At 44.0% G+C, this 20,899-nt stretch overlaps 2 protein-coding genes across 5 annotated transcripts in view; both read right to left on the bottom strand.

Moving 5' to 3' along the window:
• Positions 1-1,044: 1,044 nt before the first annotated feature.
• Positions 1,045-5,749, bottom strand: emd (emerin (Emery-Dreifuss muscular dystrophy)). The gene is made up of 7 exons (XM_034695878.1): positions 5,458-5,749; positions 4,838-4,916; positions 4,026-4,121; positions 2,445-2,476; positions 2,333-2,358; positions 1,906-2,004; positions 1,045-1,823 (listed from the first exon to the last, which is right to left on the bottom strand). The coding sequence occupies exons 2-7, from the start codon at positions 4,914-4,916 to the stop codon at positions 1,634-1,636; spliced, it is 522 nt and encodes a 173-aa protein (XP_034551769.1). The 5' UTR covers positions 5,458-5,749; the 3' UTR covers positions 1,045-1,633.
• Positions 5,750-7,959: 2,210 nt separating this feature from the next.
• flna (filamin A, alpha (actin binding protein 280)) overlaps positions 7,960-20,899 on the bottom strand; it is a 51,540-nt gene continuing 38,600 nt past the window's right edge. Inside the window, exons 23-49 of one of the 4 annotated variants that reach the window (XM_034695874.1) lie at positions 20,519-20,837; positions 20,253-20,426; positions 20,010-20,172; positions 19,767-19,927; positions 19,502-19,669; positions 19,160-19,283; positions 18,910-19,066; positions 18,632-18,821; positions 17,707-17,730; positions 16,989-17,236; positions 16,367-16,441; positions 15,691-15,790; positions 15,459-15,599; positions 15,235-15,363; positions 14,685-14,858; positions 14,266-14,427; positions 13,978-14,181; positions 13,732-13,884; positions 13,364-13,486; positions 12,828-13,094; positions 12,603-12,740; positions 12,270-12,385; positions 10,979-11,111; positions 10,687-10,863; positions 10,360-10,578; positions 10,073-10,270; positions 7,960-9,308 (exon numbers count right to left, since the gene is read on the bottom strand). In XM_034695874.1, coding sequence (XP_034551765.1) covers positions 9,124-9,308; positions 10,073-10,270; positions 10,360-10,578; positions 10,687-10,863; positions 10,979-11,111; positions 12,270-12,385; positions 12,603-12,740; positions 12,828-13,094; positions 13,364-13,486; positions 13,732-13,884; positions 13,978-14,181; positions 14,266-14,427; positions 14,685-14,858; positions 15,235-15,363; positions 15,459-15,599; positions 15,691-15,790; positions 16,367-16,441; positions 16,989-17,236; positions 17,707-17,730; positions 18,632-18,821; positions 18,910-19,066; positions 19,160-19,283; positions 19,502-19,669; positions 19,767-19,927; positions 20,010-20,172; positions 20,253-20,426; positions 20,519-20,837 — 4,422 coding nt within the window. In that variant the 3' untranslated portion in view covers positions 7,960-9,123. The remainder of the gene's footprint in view (positions 9,309-10,072; positions 10,271-10,359; positions 10,579-10,686; positions 10,864-10,978; positions 11,112-12,269; positions 12,386-12,602; positions 12,741-12,827; positions 13,095-13,363; positions 13,487-13,731; positions 13,885-13,977; positions 14,182-14,265; positions 14,428-14,684; positions 14,859-15,234; positions 15,364-15,458; positions 15,600-15,690; positions 15,791-16,366; positions 16,442-16,988; positions 17,237-17,706; positions 17,731-18,631; positions 18,822-18,909; positions 19,067-19,159; positions 19,284-19,501; positions 19,670-19,766; positions 19,928-20,009; positions 20,173-20,252; positions 20,427-20,518; positions 20,838-20,899) is intronic. The other 3 variants (XM_034695875.1, XM_034695876.1, XM_034695877.1) reach the window with 3 other exon arrangements.

Below are 20,899 nucleotides of genomic sequence, written 5' to 3'. Positions count from 1 at the left end.
GTTGTGCCTACCTGTGCAAATGAGCCCCAGATACACGGTCTAATTCTCTAAGCATGCACAAAGGGTTTAATGCACCACAAACTGCATCGCTTTGCACCGCTGCTGTTTGCTTATAGTAAAATAAACAATGATGCATTCATTTGAGGCTAAATAAGTAATTTACTGTGCAAACAAGCCTCATTGAGAAAAACAAACAAAAGTTTTTAAACACCGGCGCTAACACTCATGCACCATTAGAGATATCACACTAAAATTTTCCAATGATAATGACAATAACTCACTTCTGAATAATCCAAACAAACCCAGCATTATTATCATTATTATTAAAATCAGGCGTTAAATCATTCTGGGACTGTCTTTAGCTTAATCCAGCTCATACAGGCTGTACCGTTAAACACACAACAGAGGGCTTTTTTATTTAATCATCTCTTTGTTAGCTTGCTTCAGGAAGTAAGATGGATATAAACTGCCACATTTGTAACATCTTTTTGAATATGATCCATAATACACTCCTGCCCGTCCAGCTCATCATCATGTGTGTGGCCAGATCTGAGCTCCATCAGGATGGGAGCACACGGTGCAACTCTGTGCAGCAGAGAGAGGAGATGCTGACAGCTTAGCTCCACAATCAGACGTAAAACAAGAGCAAACTGCACAGAGTTGCAGAACTTTATGAGCCTGTTTATGTTTGAGATTTAATCTCTTTCGCTTTGTGAATTGGCCTTCAAGATAGAGCAGTGAGGGTACATGATGCAAAACTCTTGGTGCAATCCGTTTTACTTGAAATCCTCCGAGTTTATAATTCATTTGATTGGTGAAGTTTATTTTTCAGCCCTGTCTCTGCAGTTCATCCTTGCATATGAATGCTCTGCCTGCAGAAGAACTCAGCTTTCCCGGTTTTCAGAGCAGCAGTGAGGAGTAGTCTGTTTTAACCAACACTTGTTGAACATCCATCAGCAACAACTCTACAACATTTGAGCTCTCTTTGGGAATTCCTTCATTTTCAATTCCTCACTTTAAAAAAACAGTACACACAACTCTTGATTCAATTTTCTAAAAGTTTATTGACATAAAGATGACAGCCTTTGGATTCAGATTGCACATGATGTAAAAAGGGACATGGAAATATAAAAGACGGCCTCAGTTAAAACATCTGTTGTGCAATATGTCACAATTTAAAACACATGATGGACAACAGCTGCATAGAGAAAATAAAACACACACTTTGCATAGCAGGGAAATAGAGTGCAACATTTCATGCAAGAAAAGCAAAGAAGTAAACAAGAGGGCTAGCATTGATTTTTAATTCTTCAGAATGTCAGAAAGTCCCATGAAAACACCAAACCAGGAGTTAGTCTGCACCTGAACACTCTGACTGAACTCCCACAGGCTGCTAGTGGATATAAAGCTTAAAGAGGTTTCACTCAAACAGCAGTAATTAGTGCATTCATAGGGTTCTACTTTCAGCGGCGGATGAATCCATGTGATGTTTGAGACTCAACAAACACAGACTATCATCTCTGTCGTTTCACAGGATTTAATGACACTCTGTAATAAAATACCCTCCGCCCTTTAAAGTTTCAGGAATGTGTTCAAATAGTAAAAAAACCTGACACCCTATCAACCAATCAGATCACTGCACCCCGGCGGACTCCACCTCTTTGTCAACCATCTGAGAGTAGGCGTAGTAAGCGGCTGCTAACACGGCTAACAGCAGCAGCAGGCGGAACAACTTGGACATACAGCCTCCAGACTTCCTGGTCGGCTCCACGGACCGTCCTACTCTGTGATTGGCCATCCTGTGGGTTGCCTGGACAGGAACCCTGAAGCACAGACACTGAGGTTTAATCCAGGTCGTAAACTCTCTGGTTCAAACTCTACAGGATTTTATTCAACAGGACTCACTCCTCTGTTTCCTGCTCTGACTCCTCCTCCTCTTCTTCTTCCTCTTCTTCTTCATCTTCTTCTTCTTCTTCCGTGTCAGCGTTTCCTCTCCTTCTCAGCCTGAGCAGACAAACACAAACTCATATTTACATCAACAAACAAACTCTGCAGGTGAGGGCATTTCCTGAATAAATACTTAACTGTAAACTACAAGTGCATCACACCTCAGAGGGACGTGTGATACTTTTTTACTGCAGTTTTCTGTATTAACTTTTCATTTTGCAGAAATTTATATGAAGAAATTTGATTTGATGCATCTTTGGAAAGATCTCCACCTGATGCTAATCCCGCAAAAAGGAAATAAACAATCTGTCAGTGTAGGAACCCAAACACACATCCTTGCATCCATCACATCATGTTTCTCTCAGTGTGTGTAAAATGTACTCACGCGTCTCCAAAAGGCTCGTTTCTCATCTGTAAATGAAGCAATCAGATTATCAGATTATTTACAGTCAATGATTAAAGGAATCTCACAAAACAAGCAGAAAATCAGAACTCACTGGGCTGTGGTACTCGATGTAGGTCACCTCCTCTGAAAACACAATGATCACACACTTTAAATCTCACTGACACAAACAGTTACTGGCTTCTTTATTTTAACACTCCATTGTCCATTCTTTAAAAACTTTTTTAAATGTATTTTATCATTTTTGTTTACTTAAACTCTGTATTTTTAAATGATATAAGGTGACCTTGAGTGTCAAGAAAGGAGCCTATAAATAAAATGCATTATTATTATTATTATTATAAAGCTATGACGCCCAGGTGACAGCAGAAGTCATGAAAATAGAATGCTGCATGCAGACTCATTTTTTGATAATATAATGATAAGTCATCGTGGCTGATAATGACAACAAATGAAGCTGCCAACAAATGTAATGATGATAATTAGTCTGTTACATCAGCGCATTGTGACGCAGCGTGTTTTTCTCGACAGACAAACCGGTTATAGTCTTCATTCTGTGTCTAATCCAGATAATTAGCTGAGCGTGCTTCAGTCTAAGTGATAATAGGAGCTGCAAACGTCCTCTCTCAGGGGATGGGATGACACTGGATTTTATTGAGATGAATTACACTAAAGGTTAGTTCAGGGTTGTCATTTCAAATTTATAGGACAATCATGAGTATCATCACGTGTAACTGGAAAGAAATGGTCAAAAAACAATTAATAAATAGGTTAATTTTATAAACCTATTAGTTATTTAAGCTTGGCACCTCTCCTTTGGAATAATCTACCAGTGAGGGTCTGGGAGGCAGACACCCTCTCGACTTTAAGAGTAGGCTTCAAACTTTCCTTTGTAAAAAAGCTTATAATCAGAGCTAGCTCAGGCTTGGACCTGCACTTAGTTATGCTGCTATAGGCTTGGACTTCGACAGGCTCAGACTGCAATAGGCTTAGACTGCCAGGGGAACTGACACACTGTGATCCTGTCTTTCCCTCTCTCTCCTCTCTCTGCCTGTCACTTACTTTAACTCTTCCTGTCCCATTAATGTTACTAACCATAGACCTTTCTGGAGTCCCTGAGCTCCCTTGTTTCGTAGGTTCCTCTGGATCTTTGCTGTAGTCGGCCTGCTGCTGTGGACGTGCCAGACTCCAGCTGCTACAACTACTACTATCCGTCTCACCACTATCATCTATCTCTCTCTTCATCTCCTTCTATCCCTCTCTCCAAAAGATGTCTGTCTAACATGAGTCTGGTCCTGCTGGAGGTTTCTGCCTGTTAAAGGAAGTTTGTCCTTGCCGCTGTAACTTGCTTAATGCTGCAAAGTGCTGTCTGTAAGATAGGACTGGATCTAATTCTGTATTGATTTTGGGTCTTTGTTAATAATATAAGATAGAGTACGGTCTAGACCTGCTGTTTGTAAAGACTCTTTAGATAACATTTGTTTGTATTTGGTGCTGTATAAAGATGTATCAAATGTTTGATTAAAATCTCAGCTCTGAGGATTAACAAAAAAAAAATATTTTACACAGATGCAATTTAGAGTAATAAATCTTTAAAATTTTATCCGTACATACAGCAGAACACAAAAACAAACAAACACAGCCGTGAATAAAATGGTCTCTCCGAGCGTCTCACCTTCCTCTCTGTAGTATGTTCTATCAGGCGAAGGTTTCGACGCAGCGTTCTCCATTGCCTTCTCCAGCTTCTTCTCATACAGACCCCGAGTCGACTCTAGATACAAACATTCACAGAGCTTCAATGTCCCAGCCACCATGAACACAACAGGCCTGCATCAGTCCAGTGTTTTCATATTGTTGATGTAACCAAAATTAAACTTTATCCCATCACAGTTCTTGCCTTCCTATGATTAAAAATTGAATGACTGTGATTTTCTTTTAAATGCTCCATCCATCTAAACCTCTGCTGCACATCACATCAAGTGCTCCAAAAGCATTGCTCTGTTTATTAAAAGTGAAAGTAAAACAATAAAGGTCTTTATAATTTAGAATAAATAACCTAGATTAATAATCCTGATTTTGATACTGATCAAAATAATTGTGATCATCATTTTGGCAGCCCGAGATTCAATCTTTCAGAATGAAAATCTCCAGGGACTTAATTCTTATATTTGTATCTATGTAATGTCATTAAGGTTTAATGTCTTACAAAAATCTGATATTTGGTTTATTAGTGAAGAAAACTGATGAGCTACATAACAATCAAGTAAGTTTACAAAGTAAATTGAAACTGCATAAAACTGCTTCTGTATATCTATGAAGGCTCTTTATGCAGTTATTTGTCTACATCTAGCCTCTTTAATCTTTCTAGCTCTTTGAGTTCATCATTGTACTGAGTTTTTTCTCTCATGACCCTAAAGCAGATATAAAAGGTTGCAGTGATATCATAAACCTATACCAACATGATCAATAATACTTATTTCTTATTACCGACTATGGGTCCAGGTGAGATTCCATATTCAGTCAATAATTCTCTAATTTCTTCATCGCTCTTCTCACTCAGAGACATCTGCACACAAAGAGGAGATAGATAGATAGATAGATAGATAGATAGATAGATAGATAGATAGATAGATAGATAGATATCAATAAACAAAATTAACAGTGATATTCAATACAAAAGCACAAAGCACACGTTCAGAAAGTAGGACATAACTATGGAGAAGAGGGGGGAGGACTCTTGGACAGTTTGCAGCCCGCCAATACTCCAACAGGAAAACTTTGAGACAAATCTCTGAATTCAAACTGTCAGTAAAGGCAGCATTGTATGGTAGATACATCAACGTGAAACTCCACTTTAACCTTTACCCCACGTTACAGCTATATATGTACAAATGATTACACATGCATTGTTAGGCACAGTTTTAACACTGTATGACTGTATCCCATAAACCCTCGGCACGGCAGAGTGACGAAATCAAACACACTTCGCGGCTTTTTTAATCTCGCGCGAGCGACGAAAACGGTAAGGCTGCAAAAAGAAGGTTAAAGACATTAGAGACTAATACACACTTACTGGTATGATAATTATTTAACGTGGTTTATCTTACCTTTTTACAAAGACTTGAGTTCAAAACTCAAAACGTGTGTGAAAGCAGGACGAGGAGCAGCTCAGTATGGGAGGATCTTCTGCACGGTATTCGGCACACCCACAAACTTTACATCTACTACAAACACCACCACAATAAAACACTATCTAAAGTTAAACACGATACAAAGTCAAACTAGACATGTGGGACGAACATTAGGCAAATGGGATTGTATGATCATTTAAACTTTTGATTGTTTTGTGTGTAATCCTGAATCCTCCTGTGTACATTATGTACTATGACAGTTTTTTTTGTCATTGACTGTGTTCTAATGCTCCGCCTCTTATTTGGGATCTGTTTTCAGAGGCACAAGTTACTGAAATCAAGGCTGTTTCTGTACTTGCACATTCTCTAAATATTACATGCCTTGAACATGGGCCCTGTAATGAAGCCCTATATGGACATATGGCCATACACTTCATTCACTAATTTTTTTTCCATGATAAGGAGTTAAAGTCAAAGTGAGTAGTTTTCAGTTCGTGTCATTGTAGCACCCCTCGTTGACAAAGCAGTATTTCTCATCTTTGCTGATTTTGCCATGTACATGTCTACATTTGTATTGTTCATTTTCTTTACTTTTAACAAATCAAATAACATATGTCAGTCATCAAAGATGTGGTTGGGAAATATGTAAAAGTTAGTGTGCAGTTCATAGGCTTATTCAGTCCATTGGACACCTAACCCTCAAAGCCTTTACCGGTATTAAAAATGATGATAATAATCCAAAACAATAGCAACCAATCTTTATGCTGATGGTCTTGTTTGCTTCTATCATAAAAAGCCACCAGTTTTCATCTGTTCATTACCAGCTAAAAATCTCTTCACAGGAGCTTTAAGTTCAGGATGTTTTCAGAAGATGTTACTCTTATGTATCTCGTTATTTCATCATAGAGCTGTTTTTCCCCATTTAACAGACTCATTTATCTAATTATTTTAGATAACAAAGCTTGTTTTCCTGTGATAATGGGATACCTGTACAATGATTTAGCAAACAAACAGTAGTCTGGTCACTGTGATAGGCCTGGCTGACATGCAATGTTGCCATTGGCAACACTAAGAAGGTAAGCTTACATGTTATACCAGTAAAGATCATGTGACGTTAAAACAAGGTCTTGAGAGAACAATAGGGATTGACCCACTATCACCGGGAAATGGATCAAAGTCCACTTTGGGCTTCCATAGAACTGTGGTGTCAAACTTTACGGCTCTTTCGCTACACTTCTAAAATAGATCCACCAGACATATTTCTGTTTTTATTTTATTGTTTTATTTTATTTAAGTTGACCATTAACTGTTGCAACACCAATGTTTACTCGCTATTTATCAAAGCCATTCTTATGCACAAAGAAAGTTTACTCTTTTGTGTAAACCTTACAGTTCACATGATTCAGATGGATTCATGACAAACTCCCAAAGCTCCACCAGACAATACTGAAACACTGTCCTTAAAAAATGCAGAACAGAAATGAATTTAATGCTGAATTAAATGCATACATACTGTCACAACCAAAGTTAAGTTAATAAAGAATATCATAAATCATGATTTATGATTTAAACAGAAATATGAGACTACGTTCAGATGCAGACCTGCAGATTTAAAGACTTCACTCTTCTTCTGGTTTTGCATGAATGTGTGTAAAAACCAAATAAAGATGGAAAAATATCAGTAGCTAATTACTGCTACCCAAATGTATCTCCATAATTTTAGATCCGACACTGCCGCTGGCACTTTACACAAAATGTTATTCATTAATGTGATTTCCTCCTGAGTCTGTTTGAGCAGCATTAAATCTAAAAAAGAAAAATAGTATGTTTAAACGAAAGTCTTCATTTGAGGCTCAGCCTGTTGTTCAGTTGGTCAGATTTCTTCTCCTGCAGCGCCCCCTATAGGCTCAAAGAATTCATACCTAATAAGGAGTTTGTTCTTCAGGAAGGGCGTTGGCTGCAGGCTGTAATGTACAGATTTTCCACTCTTCACACAAAGACACGCCATGAGCATTACGTCTATGCTTTCTCTGAAGATTGACCCTCACACTCAAAAACACACGCACACTGAATGTACTCTTCCTTTAAACTTTACACTACAGATACCTTTAAGAAACTTTATTTTGACCAGTCACTAATTTTTCTATTAATACAACATAAACAAGTTTAACTTATTACTAAAAATAATTTACTTCATCCTCCATTCATTACTGAATACCATCAAATAAATATATATGATATTTATGGAATTAAGACATGTATATCTTACTATAATTATGTTTTGACAGTATTAATTTTTACTTTTAAGGCTTGTTTCTTACACAAAATATGATTTTAATCTTGTTAATGCAACAGTTTATTTATGTTTAATTTGTTTTATGTGCATTGTGTTGTACCTTCCATTGAGAAATTCTCTGCGGGACAATAAAGTTTATCTTTGACCAGTCAAATATTCAAGAACACAGAAACAGACAGCCGTCAGATTGACAGAAAAATACTTAGACAACTTTATTGTGTATCAAAATACTGTCTTACAAACACTTTTAAAGCCTTTTATTTAAGACAAGGTTCATTTTTTTGTTCTGAAAGATAGATTAGGCACAAAGCAAGCTGGAGGGGGAGGGAGGAAGGGGGTGAGGAGGGTGAGATACAAACAGAGAAGAAAACAAAGCAACATCTGTTCTCTTGTTTTTGGTCATTGTGTTTTCAGGACGCGACAGCGTCGTCCTCAGCATTTCTGTCCGGAAACTTCCCTTTTTAAAAACTTTACCGTCTTGTGTTAAAGGTGAGAACACGGCGTGGCATGCAGGTCTGAATCACACGCTGTCTGTTCACATGTCGGATTCACACGTTTAAGAGAGAACATGTGAGGAAGCTGCTGTGAAATGTGTCGTTCTCTGTCTGCACACACGTCACTCCATCTCCAATCTTTGACTCTAGATAAGAGCAGCAGTGTCTAAATCTGGATCACACTAGCAGCAGGTAAACATCAGGGTTATTTTCTAAAGAGCAACATGAACACCTCATGCAGGAGCTAACTGTGCTGCTGTTACACGTGAAGAAACAAGCTGGTCATGTGACTTTTAAGCAGACAGTTACAGGTGTTAAATCAAATTGTGACCTTTGAACTATAAGGCACTTTTACAGCTGACACTCTTTGTTTTGAGTCCTCATATGAAACTGAATCAGAGTTATTGTGACTGTGAGAGAAGCTCCTCCAGTGTAAACAGAAACCTTCCATCAAAGCTGGGCTCAAACCTGCTGCTGCTACACTATGCTAAGCTAAGCTAGGTTAAAATTCAAAATAAATCTTAACGTCCATGACTGGAAATGTAAAACGCTAAAGGCACATCTGACTGCTGGCTAACAGTAATAAAAGGTGCATTTTTTCCTCCCTAAACAAACTGAAGGATGAAGAATGAAATGTGGAGACATGACCGTGAAGAGAGGAATAATCTGAGTTTATCTTTGGAAGATTCTGGAATTAAGACGTCAGCTGATTGTTGGTTAAATACAGAAATCAGTCATCTAAATGTGTGTAATGGGAGGGCTGGAGCTGTAAACAATGCTGGGTTAGACTCTATGTTTAAACAGTGGTTTAAGGCTCTGATTGTGGAGCAGAGGGTTGGGGGGGTTGGGTGTTCAGACGGTGATGTGGTACGGGCTGCCTGGGATATGTTCATCGCCCCACTTCACCACCAGGATGTACTCTCCCTTGTCTTTCAGCTGGTAGCTCACATTGTAGAGGCGGTTACCCAAATGTTTCACCAGGATCTCCTCACAGGGGACTTTAGGACCGTCCACACCTACCAGGAGCATGTTACGACCTAAGGACAAACACAAGCACTTTAATATTCCTTTCTAATGAGGATCAAGAAAAGGGACTGTATGATGCCGGATTTACCCTCCTTGCATGCTATACAACCACAGCTTCTGGATCATTTTTTATATATGGTTTCCTGTTTACATGGTTTTGTTTTAACCTGCATTTGTTAATGCAGTTCTGAACTGTGTTAGCAGACAATGTTTTTTAGAAGTGAATTAGAGCCCATGCAGTGATCTCCACTACAGAGTCAGGTCTTTTTTTAATGCAGTGATCTCCACTACAGAGTAAAGTCTGCTTTAAATGCAGTGAGTTCCACTACAGAGTCATGTCTGTGTTTTTTTAATGCAGTGATTTCCACTACAGTCATGTCTGTGTTTTTTTAATGCAGTGATTTCCACTACAGTCATGTCTGTTTTTAATGCAGTGATCTCCAATACAGAGTCAGGTCTGTTCTTTAATGCAGTGCTGCCTGTGGGCCTGAAGATCAGGTCCATTCAGTCTTGGTTTTGGTCCCTGTCCCCTTTGTACAGAGATGTCTCCCGTCTGTCTCTTTTAATGATATTATGTACTGTAGATGATGAAATCCACTAATGAGTTTGTTTTGTTTTGGAGGGAGACAAGTTTGTTTTAAAAAAACACAACATGGATGTTTTTCATGCACATAGAATAATTTTTACACCTTCTCTGCTATGTAGAACTGATCCAGAGAGTTTAGCTGCATTAACTGATTTAAGGATTCAGGCAGTTCTGATTTTATACACTCACCTGCTTTGCTGCAGTCGACACTGAAGCTGTTCTTCTGACCGATGAAGCCCTTGGTCAGACCAAGACCCTTTGCCACCACCTTACTGGCGTCTGATTGGACAGGAGCTCCCTGCTGAGAACAGCTGATGGCGCGGGTTACTGGGTCGACCATGACTGAGGAGGTTTCATGCATACTGTGGCTGGTCACCAGCTTAGTGCCTGGAGGATGGAGAGGAGGGTGAATGTCAGAGATTATAATCTGTGATCACTGTGTTGATTTCAGTCTGAAACTCAAAGCTTTTCCTCACCGGTGATTCTCGCTTTGAATGGGCTTCCCACGATGTGATAAGGACCGCCATATTTGATGGAAATTAGATAGTTTCCGGGAGCCATGGGGGTGTATGTGACCCTGTAACCCTCAGGACACTCAACACAGTCCATTTTCACCTTTGAGGGTCCGTCGATGGTCACAGCTAAGGCCCCGGGGCCGGCGTTACTAGTGTTCACCACAAACTCACACGCAGTGCCTGGAATAGACAGGATGGGGATTTATGAGGCTCAGTAAGACAGATATAACTTCTTATTCTGCTTTGTTGTGCAGAGGGAGGGAAGGTAGATTTAGGGGTGTGTGTTACCTGTGGTTCCTCCCTCCAGTCCTGGTCCGTAGGCAGATACCATCCCGGGGTCTCCGGCCTGCCCCGCCTCTCCAACTCGGATCTTAAACGGACTCCCGGGGATGTGACTGCCGTTAAACTTCACATCGATCAGATAAAGACCGTTCTCTCTGGGGATGAACCGCACTGCGTACTTATCTGTCCACACATACACATGCAGAGGGGAAAGGTGTTCACATCCTGACATGCAGTCCAAACTCTCCTGACCTGAACTCAGTCTGAAGGTGTGTTTGGTTGTCGGTCCTGACGTTACCTTGGTCGATCTCGGTGACACAGCACTCCTCCAGAGCTCCAGACGGGCTGTGCACCTTGGCATCGATCACTCCCTTTGCTCCGTTCAAGCTGACGGCGAACGATGCTGGCTGGTTCACCTTCAGACCGGACTCCTGCTCGACAACACAGACTCACACATTCAACTCTGTGTCGCCATTATTTTACACTGTCTGAGTACAGATCTACCAGAGCTGTCAGCAAACTCTCAACGACAGCAAAATCAATTCACTCTGATCACTTTATCAACCTTACCTGGAGGTCGCTAACAGGGCTAAAGAGGAGGGCTGTGCAGGGTGAGTAGAGAGCAGGTGTGTGTATGAGAAACTAATGGAGAGTGTCAGAGCCAGGTATGAAGAAACAGAGAGAGGGACTCTTAATGTAGAGATGCCTTTTTATTATTTGATGATAAAAAATGAGAAACAAATGAGAGGAGGAAGATTTTTCGACATTTTAACATAAAAAAAAGTTCCTCCTCTCATTATTCTCTTCATGCACGGCTCAAAAACTCTCCTGAACCACCCAGAAACTGAACTTCAGAGAGGAAAAGTGATGTTTCTGTGAGAACAAGTTGATCGGTGTGAAAGAGTTAATGTGTGTGTGAGAGGGTCTGCATGCAGTTGAAGGTGCACGTCTGTGTGTGGATGCACAACCAGAACATGACATTTAAGATCGTGAGATAATGTTCTCATAAATGATTAATGAGGAGATTTTTAGAGATGATTTCTGTCAGTCTGTGTGTGTGTTTGATCAGAGACAGAAGGAAAGCAGCCCGTGTCAGACCTCTTTAACCCTTTAGCGCCCCGTCTCACGTTAGGGAGGCTGTTGGGAGCCTTTAGCATGAGGCACGAGAAACACACACAGTCCTGGAGTATCCCAGAAGCCCTTGCACCGCCTCACGATGCAGCAGTAGCAGCTGATGATCTTACACCTGAACCGTTAAACTCACTGCAGTGTTTCACTGAGTATCCTCTTTTTGGTTTGATTAATTTGTATTTTTCTACATCTTAGTATCATTGATGATTCTAAAACTTACAAAGAAACTTGCTGTGGCTACTTGATATTTAAAACCTGAAGTTTAAACGTACACCTGACTGGAGAACACTGTGAAAGTCCTCATAAAAAAAACTTTGATAAACTTGTGTAAAGTCCCCTAATCATGTTTCATGACTTTGCATAAAGAAGTATAACTCTGATCTGCTGCTGCACCGGAGACAGTGAACCTCTGGGCTGGAGTGTGTGCACACGGATGTGTGTGTGTCTCAGAGCCTCACCTGAAGACTGGCAACAGTAAGGCGGCGGGCGTCGTCTGACGGTGAGGCCACAGGGACGATGAAGGGGCTGTCAGGGATGTGTTCGTCATTGAAGCGGATGGACACCTCGTAGTCTCCTGCAGGATGAGGTTAAAGTCAGAAAATCTCAGACAGAGTGGCACAAACACAGAAAGAAAGACAGACCTCTGAACGCACATCTGCATCTTCACATTGACCCAAAAACACAAAAAGTTGACCTCATGGAGAGAAACAAACCAAGGTCAGGATTAAAGAAGTAACATCTGCATCATGTTTATGTTTTCATGTTTTCATCATCATCTGCCCGGCTCTCACCCGGCTCCTGCACAGTGTACGACACACCACTCGATCCATCTTTGCGGTCCTCGAAGGTGATCTCGGCCTTGCTTGGACCCTCCACAGCGATGCTGAGACCCCCGGCTCCGGCCTCTCTCGTCCAGATACTGAACTCAGCTGTACGGGATCCAAAGCAGAGTCCATGAGACTGGATGTGTGCAATTATTTACATCACGTATTGATAATCTATGTTAGCTCACTCACCTGGGACTCCGGCCTCAGCTCTCTCCAGGCCCGGCCCCCCAGCTCGGACCTTGTGGGACCCTCCCTCTCCCAGAGGGCCAACTGTGAACTGGAAGGGGCTGCCGGGCACGTGCATGCCGTTGTATTTCACACAGACGGTGTGCACGCCGGTCTCTGTGGGGACGAAGCGGATGCAGTAGGTGTTGTTCTCTCCCTCCATGATGTCAGCTTTGTGGATCTGACCGGACGGACTCGTCACCTGAGCCGTCATGTCAGCGATGCAGATCTCTACAGACACAGACGGACAAATGTGAACCATCAAGGACAGTTTTTCATAATTTTGGGAAACATCCTTCACTCTTGATTTTATTCAATTCATTAAAGAAAAGGTCCCAGCTGTGAAGAAGTTAGGCGTCAAAGAAAACCAGGACATATTCACGTTTTGCTGATTTTTCCATTTCTGTAAAAAATGACTCAAACTGTCTAATGTTTAATCTAAATAGTTGTTTGTTTACGATTAAATCTCCGATCATGTGATCACTTCCTGTTGTGCTCACCTGGGATCTTCAGGCTGAGGTCACACTGGCTGCCAACGTTGGCGACGGATGCTGCTCTCCTCTTCCTAGTGATGCTCTCCTTCATCCTGCCTTCACCTGTTACCTTCACTGTGAATGCACTCCCTGCGCACACACACACACACACACACACACACACACACACACACACACACACACACACACACACACACACACACACACACACACACACACACACACACACACACACACACACACACACACACACACACACACACACACACACACACACACACACACACACACACACACACACAGACAGAGTTAATTGAAGTCTTTGTGTAACCACACACCTGTCCTCTACTGTCGGTCTGTGTTTGAGTTCTCACCTGGTACGTGTTGGTCAGCGAACTTGATGTTGATGATGTAGTTCCCAGGCTCGGTGGGGCAGTAGGTGATCTTACAGGTGCCATCCTCCTGGTCCTCTGTGTTGATGTCCACTTTGCTGGGACCCTCAATGGACAGACTAAGGCCACCGTAACCTGATAGGAAGAGAAGCGTCACTCAGGTGTTACACGTTTAATCTGACGACTGATAAATAAAACATGACAAAGCGACAGGCGTGTTTCTCTCACCTGCTTCACGTGTATCAATGATGAACTCAGCGGGCTCAAAGGTCCGCGCCTCGCTCAGTCCCTTCCCGCTTACACGCACACGGCTGGCATCGCCGATCTCTGATTGGCTGATCATGACGGAGATGGGGCTGCTGGCGATGTGACGTCCGTTCTTCTTGATGTTCACTAGGTGTTCTCCAATCTCCTTAGGAACGAAAGAGATACCTACGACAGACGGAGAGGTGGAGGAGGAGGGTTAAAACGAGGATGAAGAGGATGACACACACTGATCATCAGACGCTCACGCACCAACATGTCCGTTACGCAGCATCTTCAGCAGGCAGGGCTCCTCGTGGCCCGATGGCGTGGTGAGGGAGGCAGTCAGCTGACTAAAGTCGAGTTCTCCAATGTCCAGAGGGATGTCTGCGGCTGAGCCCACCTTCAGGTGTGACATCCTCATCGAGTCGTCACCTGAACACACAGGAGAAAGAGTTACACACACACACACACACTCACCCAGAGAGGGAGGGGGAGGAGCATAAGAATGATAACAGAAGTCTGATTTAAATCTTTTTTGTTTCATTATTTCAGGTGAAGAAATGTCACTAAAACATGCAAATACAAAGGATTGAACATCAAGATCAAATTAAATGTGATTTTATGGGTTAGGAGTTTTTATTTGTCTCACTGCACTGATTTCTTATTTTATCACAGAGCAGATTTTTTACCGGTGATCCTGGCAGAGAAGGGGCTGCCGGGGATGTGTTTGTCGTTGTATTTGACCAGGATGCTGTAGTCTCCAGGCAGCACGGGCAGGTAGGACACGGAGCACGTCCCGTCCTGGTTGTCAACACAGCTGATGTCTGCTTTAGAGGGACCCTCGATGGCCAGAGACAGACCACCTGAAAGGACAGGACACGTTTGGTTCTTCTCCCTATGCTTTCTTTGATCACAGCCTCTGACGCATCAATGATCGCTTCTTCATTTAAAAATGCTCTGATGTGTAGAGGAGAGCAGGTCAGCCGTCAGCCATCAGCTGCATGAATTAGACGCTCATGATGAATCGAAACACAATCACATCAATCACATCACCAGGATATCTGATTAACTGAAGAGTACAAAGTGACTGAGAGGTAAAGAGCAGGATCAACATCATCAGCGCCAGCATGAGGAGTCATGAAGTCACGATGTATTAATTTTTAAATCTGTGTAAAGCCCCGTTTTAATTTAAAAAAAGTCTGTGATCTGATTAATGCACAGCTCTATGAGTGTTCCTACCCTCTCCAGCGTCTTTCGTGTTGACCGTAAACACAGCAGGCTTGTTGACAGTCCCGTGGATCAGACCGGGTCCGTATGCACTGACGTTCCCGCTGTTCATGTAGTCCACAAAGAATTGTAGAGGACTTCCTGAGAACGGTAACAGAAGAAGAAGACGACAGGGTGAAGATGTGATCTGAATGTTCTCAGGTGTTTTGAGTCCCTCCTCTTGGGGTTCTTGGTACCTGGGATGTGGATGCCGTCATACTTGATGTCCATCTCATGCAGGCCAGCCTCAGTTGGAGCGTATTTGACGGTCACGGTGCCGTCCTTGTTGTCGGTGATGTCGGGCTTGGCCACCTTACCTGACGGCATCCTAACCTCACCTTCAGCGGAGACAGAAACAGGAGCACGGTGAGGATCTCTGAACTCATCTAACACTCAGTCTGACGGCTTTCTTTAGCGCGTCTCTCTCACCTGTGATCTCTCCTTTCTGGATGGTGAATGGGATGACCAGGTCAAACGGTCTCAGCCCTGCCACATCCAGACCGTTCATCCCCATTGGCCGGTCTGTTGCCTGGGAGACAGAGGTCAGAGGTCAGACAGAGGAAGAGGCTAAGAGATACAGTGAACACAGTGCAGGACAGACGGGGTTAAAGCTTCCAAACACCAATAGACAACATGAGATGAGATGACTGGATGGAGGTGAGGATGATGTTCAGGATGATGACACCGACACACACTGCGTGGAAGAGGAAGAAGATGAAGGTGGTAGCCATTTTGTGAAATGTGGAGCAGCTGATTCCCACATTGATGTTCTCAAAATGACTGAGAGTGGACATGGATGGCTGCTGAACAGACACGGTGATCGATGTGACATGTTACAGAATAGAGAGTGTGTGTTTGTGAATCATTCCTCAGGTGTGTGTTCAGGTGTTATTGTGCAGCTCTGTTGCATCACTCATGTGTAGAATGAGAGAGAGAAATGAGAGAAAAGCCCCTGAGAGACGAAACACCTGCAACTAGACACTGCAGACATGGATGCAGGATGGAGGGAGGCCATGTTTGATGTTGAGGAGGAGGAAGAGAAGGGACAGAGGAAGCTGAACAGTAACAGAGCAGAGGGGTTTGAGAGGCTGGAAGTTTTAGGTACCCAGGGCTGCTGAGCGTAGTACTGGGGCATTTGGCTCTGCTGCATGAGCTGGTCTGATGGAGCTCCTTCCAGCGCCTGAGGGGGGAGGAGGGAAAAGGTGAGGGGGAGGGGTTTGTAGAAGGAAGTGAACGGGGTTGGAGAGGAACATAACAGCAGTGAGAGCGACTTCGAGGACGTGTGCCGCCGTCAGGACCCACAGAGCTTCAGGAGAGAAAACTGGATCAGGGATCTTTAGTCTGTGCAGAGCTCAGAACGTGAAGATGACTTTACTGTCACCACTGATCAGTGCCGAGTCAGGCTTATACGTCAACGTCTGATTTAAAGCTGATTTCAGATACGGCTCAGCTGTCCTCTTGTCTCTGAGGAGTCAGTGTCACTAAGTCAGGTTTAAGAAGATCAGCAGTACCTCTACATTTGACTGTGTTACGTCGTTCTTCTCCTAAATATTCATTCATCTGATTCTTCTCACAGGAAATGGATCCAGCTTTTTTAGAGCCTAAGATTAAAGACTGTCATTTCCAACATTTGCATCTTTTGAATTTTCTTGTGTTGTTTCTTTAGTTTGGTCTAACTATCTGCATGTCTTTGCTGTGCATTAACAGTCAGAGGTCACATGACTCACCGTGACCTGGAAGGGGCTGTTGGGGATGTGCTCCCCTCCGAAGCGGACACAGATGACGTACTCGCCGGGCTGCGGCGCTGTGTAGAAGATGTCAAACGTGCCGTCCTCATTCTCAACCACGTCCACGTCGAGCTCTGCCCCCTCAGGTGTGCACACGCTGCACGTCACCTTCCCTTTCCCAGCAGCCTTAGCGTCCACAGTGATGACTGTCTGCTCTCCGATCTGGATTGTCGGGCCGACACCGGCACCTTCAGGAGAACGGGTCAGTGGGGAAACCAAGCTGTTATGAGTTTTATCTTACACAAACTTTGTCTCAGCAGATAAACAGGCAGCATGCACATTCCACAACCAGGAGAGCAGGTTAAAGTTCAGTCTGTTATTCCCATCACCGTTACCAACGACTCACTGTTATCATCAAACAACTCCATGGAGAAAAAAAAGCCATGTCCACCATGCCATCCTACCTACTGTTAGTCCATTAGTCTGTCCAGGAAACATGTGAGAGGTCAACAGTTAGGAGAGAGGAGGTAAGAGGAGAGGAGAGGAGAGGAGAGGAGAGGAGAGGAGAGGAGAGGAGAGGAGAGGAGAGGAGAGGAGAGGAGTCAGAGACAGGATGGATGTCCTGTAGAGAGCTGCTGCCACTACCCTCCATGCTGACAGACAGAATATAAAGAGGAGAGTGTTTTTACTCTGCGTTGGAGTCATTCAGGAGGCTTACCTAAACCGTGACCGCCGATTGAGACTGATAAGAGGAACGGTGAGAAGCAGCGGAGGAAACAAAAAGTGACAAATAAAGACAGTCAGGAGGGGGTGGGGGAGTGAGAGGCAATCACTGTGCTCCAAACACTCGATAGAAACAAACTGTGACGGTGGAGTGTGAAGCAGGGAGGGAGGGTGTGTGTGTCTTTGTGTGGGTGTATGTGTGTGGGTGTGTACAGCAGGGGGCAGAGTGTAACTGAGGAGCACAGCGGGATCAATACACAACACATCAATAATAACAGGAGCTTCCAAAATCAGAACAAGCTTTGAAATAAATGTTTTATATTTTAGAGAGTATACTTCTTCAAGCAGTAAGTTATAGGATATGTCTTTAATCTTTGGATGCTACATTAACACAAGAGCCTTTAGCTAGATAGCTTAGCATGAAGGCTGAAAACAAAGGGAAAAGCTTAAAAACAACAACATGAGACTTTATTATGGTGTGAATAAAGCAAATAAAACAGCTGACTGTTTGCTCTTGGTTTTTATTTTTTATTTTTTTACACTAAGCTAAGCTAAGTATCACTGGACTCCAGTTTCATATTAATGGACAGCTATGACCGCCAATCCTCTGATGTTGCAAAGACACGAGTCAGAACATTTCCTATCATGTAAAACAAAATGTGAAAAATTGATAAAACATCAATAACACAATAAAGACTTCTTCTTTTGTTGATCTCAGAATAGAAACCATCATCGGAATCAGCTACGACATCAAAAATCTGTTTTTAAAACTTGAGTCGTTCTCTGAAACACTGAACTTAAAGATAGAGAGCAGCTGACTTCAAGAGATAAAACTAAACATTTAATCTCACCTCCACAGAGAAGCATGATTCTGTTTGGTCTCTAATATGTAACTTGAACGAAGCGTAGTGTGTACACACCTGTGACGGTGCACTTGCTGGCGTCTCCTGTGGGCAGCGCTCTGATCCTGTAGGGGGAGTACGGAATCTCGTCTCCTCCGTACTTGATGAGGATGGTGTACCTGCCCGTCATGTCCGGCACGTAGGACACCAGGTATGTTCCGTCGTGGTTGTCCCGGATGTTGGCCTTCTTTGGCTTCCCCTCTGGATCCTGCGTGAAGAAGAAAATTAACGTTTAAGAGAGAGAAGATTTAAAACACACTCAGCGTTCATTATTCTCGTCACAAGTGAGAACGCACCGTGATCTGCACGGCCAACAGTCCCTCGCCGGCGTCTTTGGCATCGATGGTGAACTCGACGGGCAGAGAGGCGGGGACGCCGGTGGTGTTCAGGCCGGGTCCACTGGCTCGCACTTTGCTGGCATCGTGGGTGGGGAGCACCTTCACCTTGTAGGGACTGAAGGAGGGAGGAGATAGGAGGAGCGTGAACACAGATAAGAAGTTAAGACGAACAAACACTGACCTGTTAAAATCTTGAAGGTGTTGTTACCTGCGTGGGATCTCCTCGTCTGCGTACAGCACGTTGATGGAATAAGGTCCTTCTCTGGTTGGGACGTAGTTGACCGTGTGAGTCTGATCACCATTATCCACCACCTCCACCGGCTCCACCACGCCTGCACACACAGCAAGGAACACAGGGTCATATATAAGATTCTTAGAGATGCATATTTCAAGATTAGGAGCATGATCAGATTTATATCTGTACAACCAGAGAGACTTGAGTTTTGAGCAGTGAAGAGGAGCAATAAACCAGGATGCATCAGAACATTCAGACCTCCCTGAGGTCTGGGCTGCAGGTTCACCATGAACAGAGAAACACAGACTCTCTCACCTTTGGGTCCTTGCACGCGGACCTGCAGCGGGGCCACTCCAGCTTTGGAGGCGTCCACTGTGAAGGCCTGAGGGATGTTGGCCCTGACGTTGTTGCTCAGACCTGGACCCTGACACTTCACCTTCGTACTGTCCACTGTGTCGCTGACGGGTACAGAGAATGGACTTCCTGCATGGACAGAGAGACGGAGAAGTCAGGGGGAATAAATAACAAACTCTCTGTGAGCTGTCCGTCGGCTGCTCTGGATCTGGTCTGAGTCTGTTACCTTTGATGGGCTGCCCTCCGTACGTGACGTTCAGGTTGTATTTGCCTGGCTCATATGGGACGTACTCCACGCTGCAGCTGCCGTCTTTGTTATCAGTGCAGGACATCTTGGCCTCTGATGGACCCTCCATGGCCAGACCGAGCCCACCGGTACCTGCTCCTCTGCAGAGTGAGCATGATGGATGTTACAAACACACTCGGGAAACACATGAAGTCTTTAAGGTGCATGCTTCCTTTAACTCACCGGGTTTCCACTGTGAACTTGTTGGGCTTGTTGGTGATGCCGCACTTCAGTCCAGGACCATGCACACGCACACGAGCCGGATCACAACCTTCAGTGACAGCCACACGGAACGGACTCTTTGGCACCGGAGAGCCGTCGTAGCAGACCTCCACACTGTGAGGACCTGAGGAATAAAACACTTATATGAGCTTCAAACCAACACCCCAGAACCTCACAGACCCTCTCACCGGACTCTGGACTCACCCTCCTCGTAGGGAGTGTACTCCACACTGTAGGTACCATCTCCGAGGTCGGTGATCAGGGCGTCTGTGCGGCTGCCGGAAGGGTTGCTGATAAGCGTCTTGATGTGGTCACCTCCGGCCTGATTGAGGGCGCGAGCGTCCACGGTGAAGTCTGTGGTCGCCTCGCGGAACACACCTGAGACACAGGACAGAAACACGCAGCAGGTCAGTCTAATGTTTGAACATGCTCACAGCATGTGTGATGTTTAAATGTTCTACGTGTTCAACCTTTGCCCTCCACTCCTGGGCCGAACACTCTGACTCCACTGGGGTCGACGGCGGGCTCCACGTTGAGCCGAGCGGGGAAGTTTGGCACATCCTGGCCACCGTAGCGGATGGTGAGGGTGTAGGAGCCAGGGTACAGTGGGATGTACGTGATGGTGTAGGTCCCGTCCCCGTTGTCCTGGATGTGGACTTCGGCCTCGGTGCCGCTGTCTGAGATGATCTCGATGGTCAGGTCAGCCGGGCCAGCATTGGTACAGTCCACAATGAACTCCCCCTTCTCGCCCACTTTGGCGCGCTCCAATCCTGGACCAGAGCAGCGGACCTGAAGGAGTGAGATGATGAACAGTTAGTGATGAATACTTCAACATGAAAGATGTATTAATG

This window comes from Notolabrus celidotus, chromosome 11, assembly GCF_009762535.1.
Source record: "Notolabrus celidotus isolate fNotCel1 chromosome 11, fNotCel1.pri, whole genome shotgun sequence".
Taxonomy (NCBI): Eukaryota; Metazoa; Chordata; class Actinopteri; order Labriformes; family Labridae; genus Notolabrus; species Notolabrus celidotus.
The sequence above is the reverse complement of the archived record's forward strand: the minus strand, read 5'-3'. Positions and strand labels throughout refer to the sequence as shown.

Excerpts from the sequence above, each read along its gene's own strand:
- emd (XM_034695878.1), bottom strand. The coding sequence starts at position 4,916 with ATGTCTCTGAGTGAGAAGAGCGATGAAGAAATTAGAGAATTATTGACT. Across the intron at positions 2,005-2,332 it reads AACGAGCCTTTTGGAGACGC|GCTGAGAAGGAGAGGAAACG; the intron begins GTGAGTACATTT and ends TTGTCTGCTCAG. Across the intron at positions 1,824-1,905 it reads TCAGAGCAGGAAACAGAGGA|GGTTCCTGTCCAGGCAACCC; the intron begins GTGAGTCCTGTT and ends TCTGTGCTTCAG.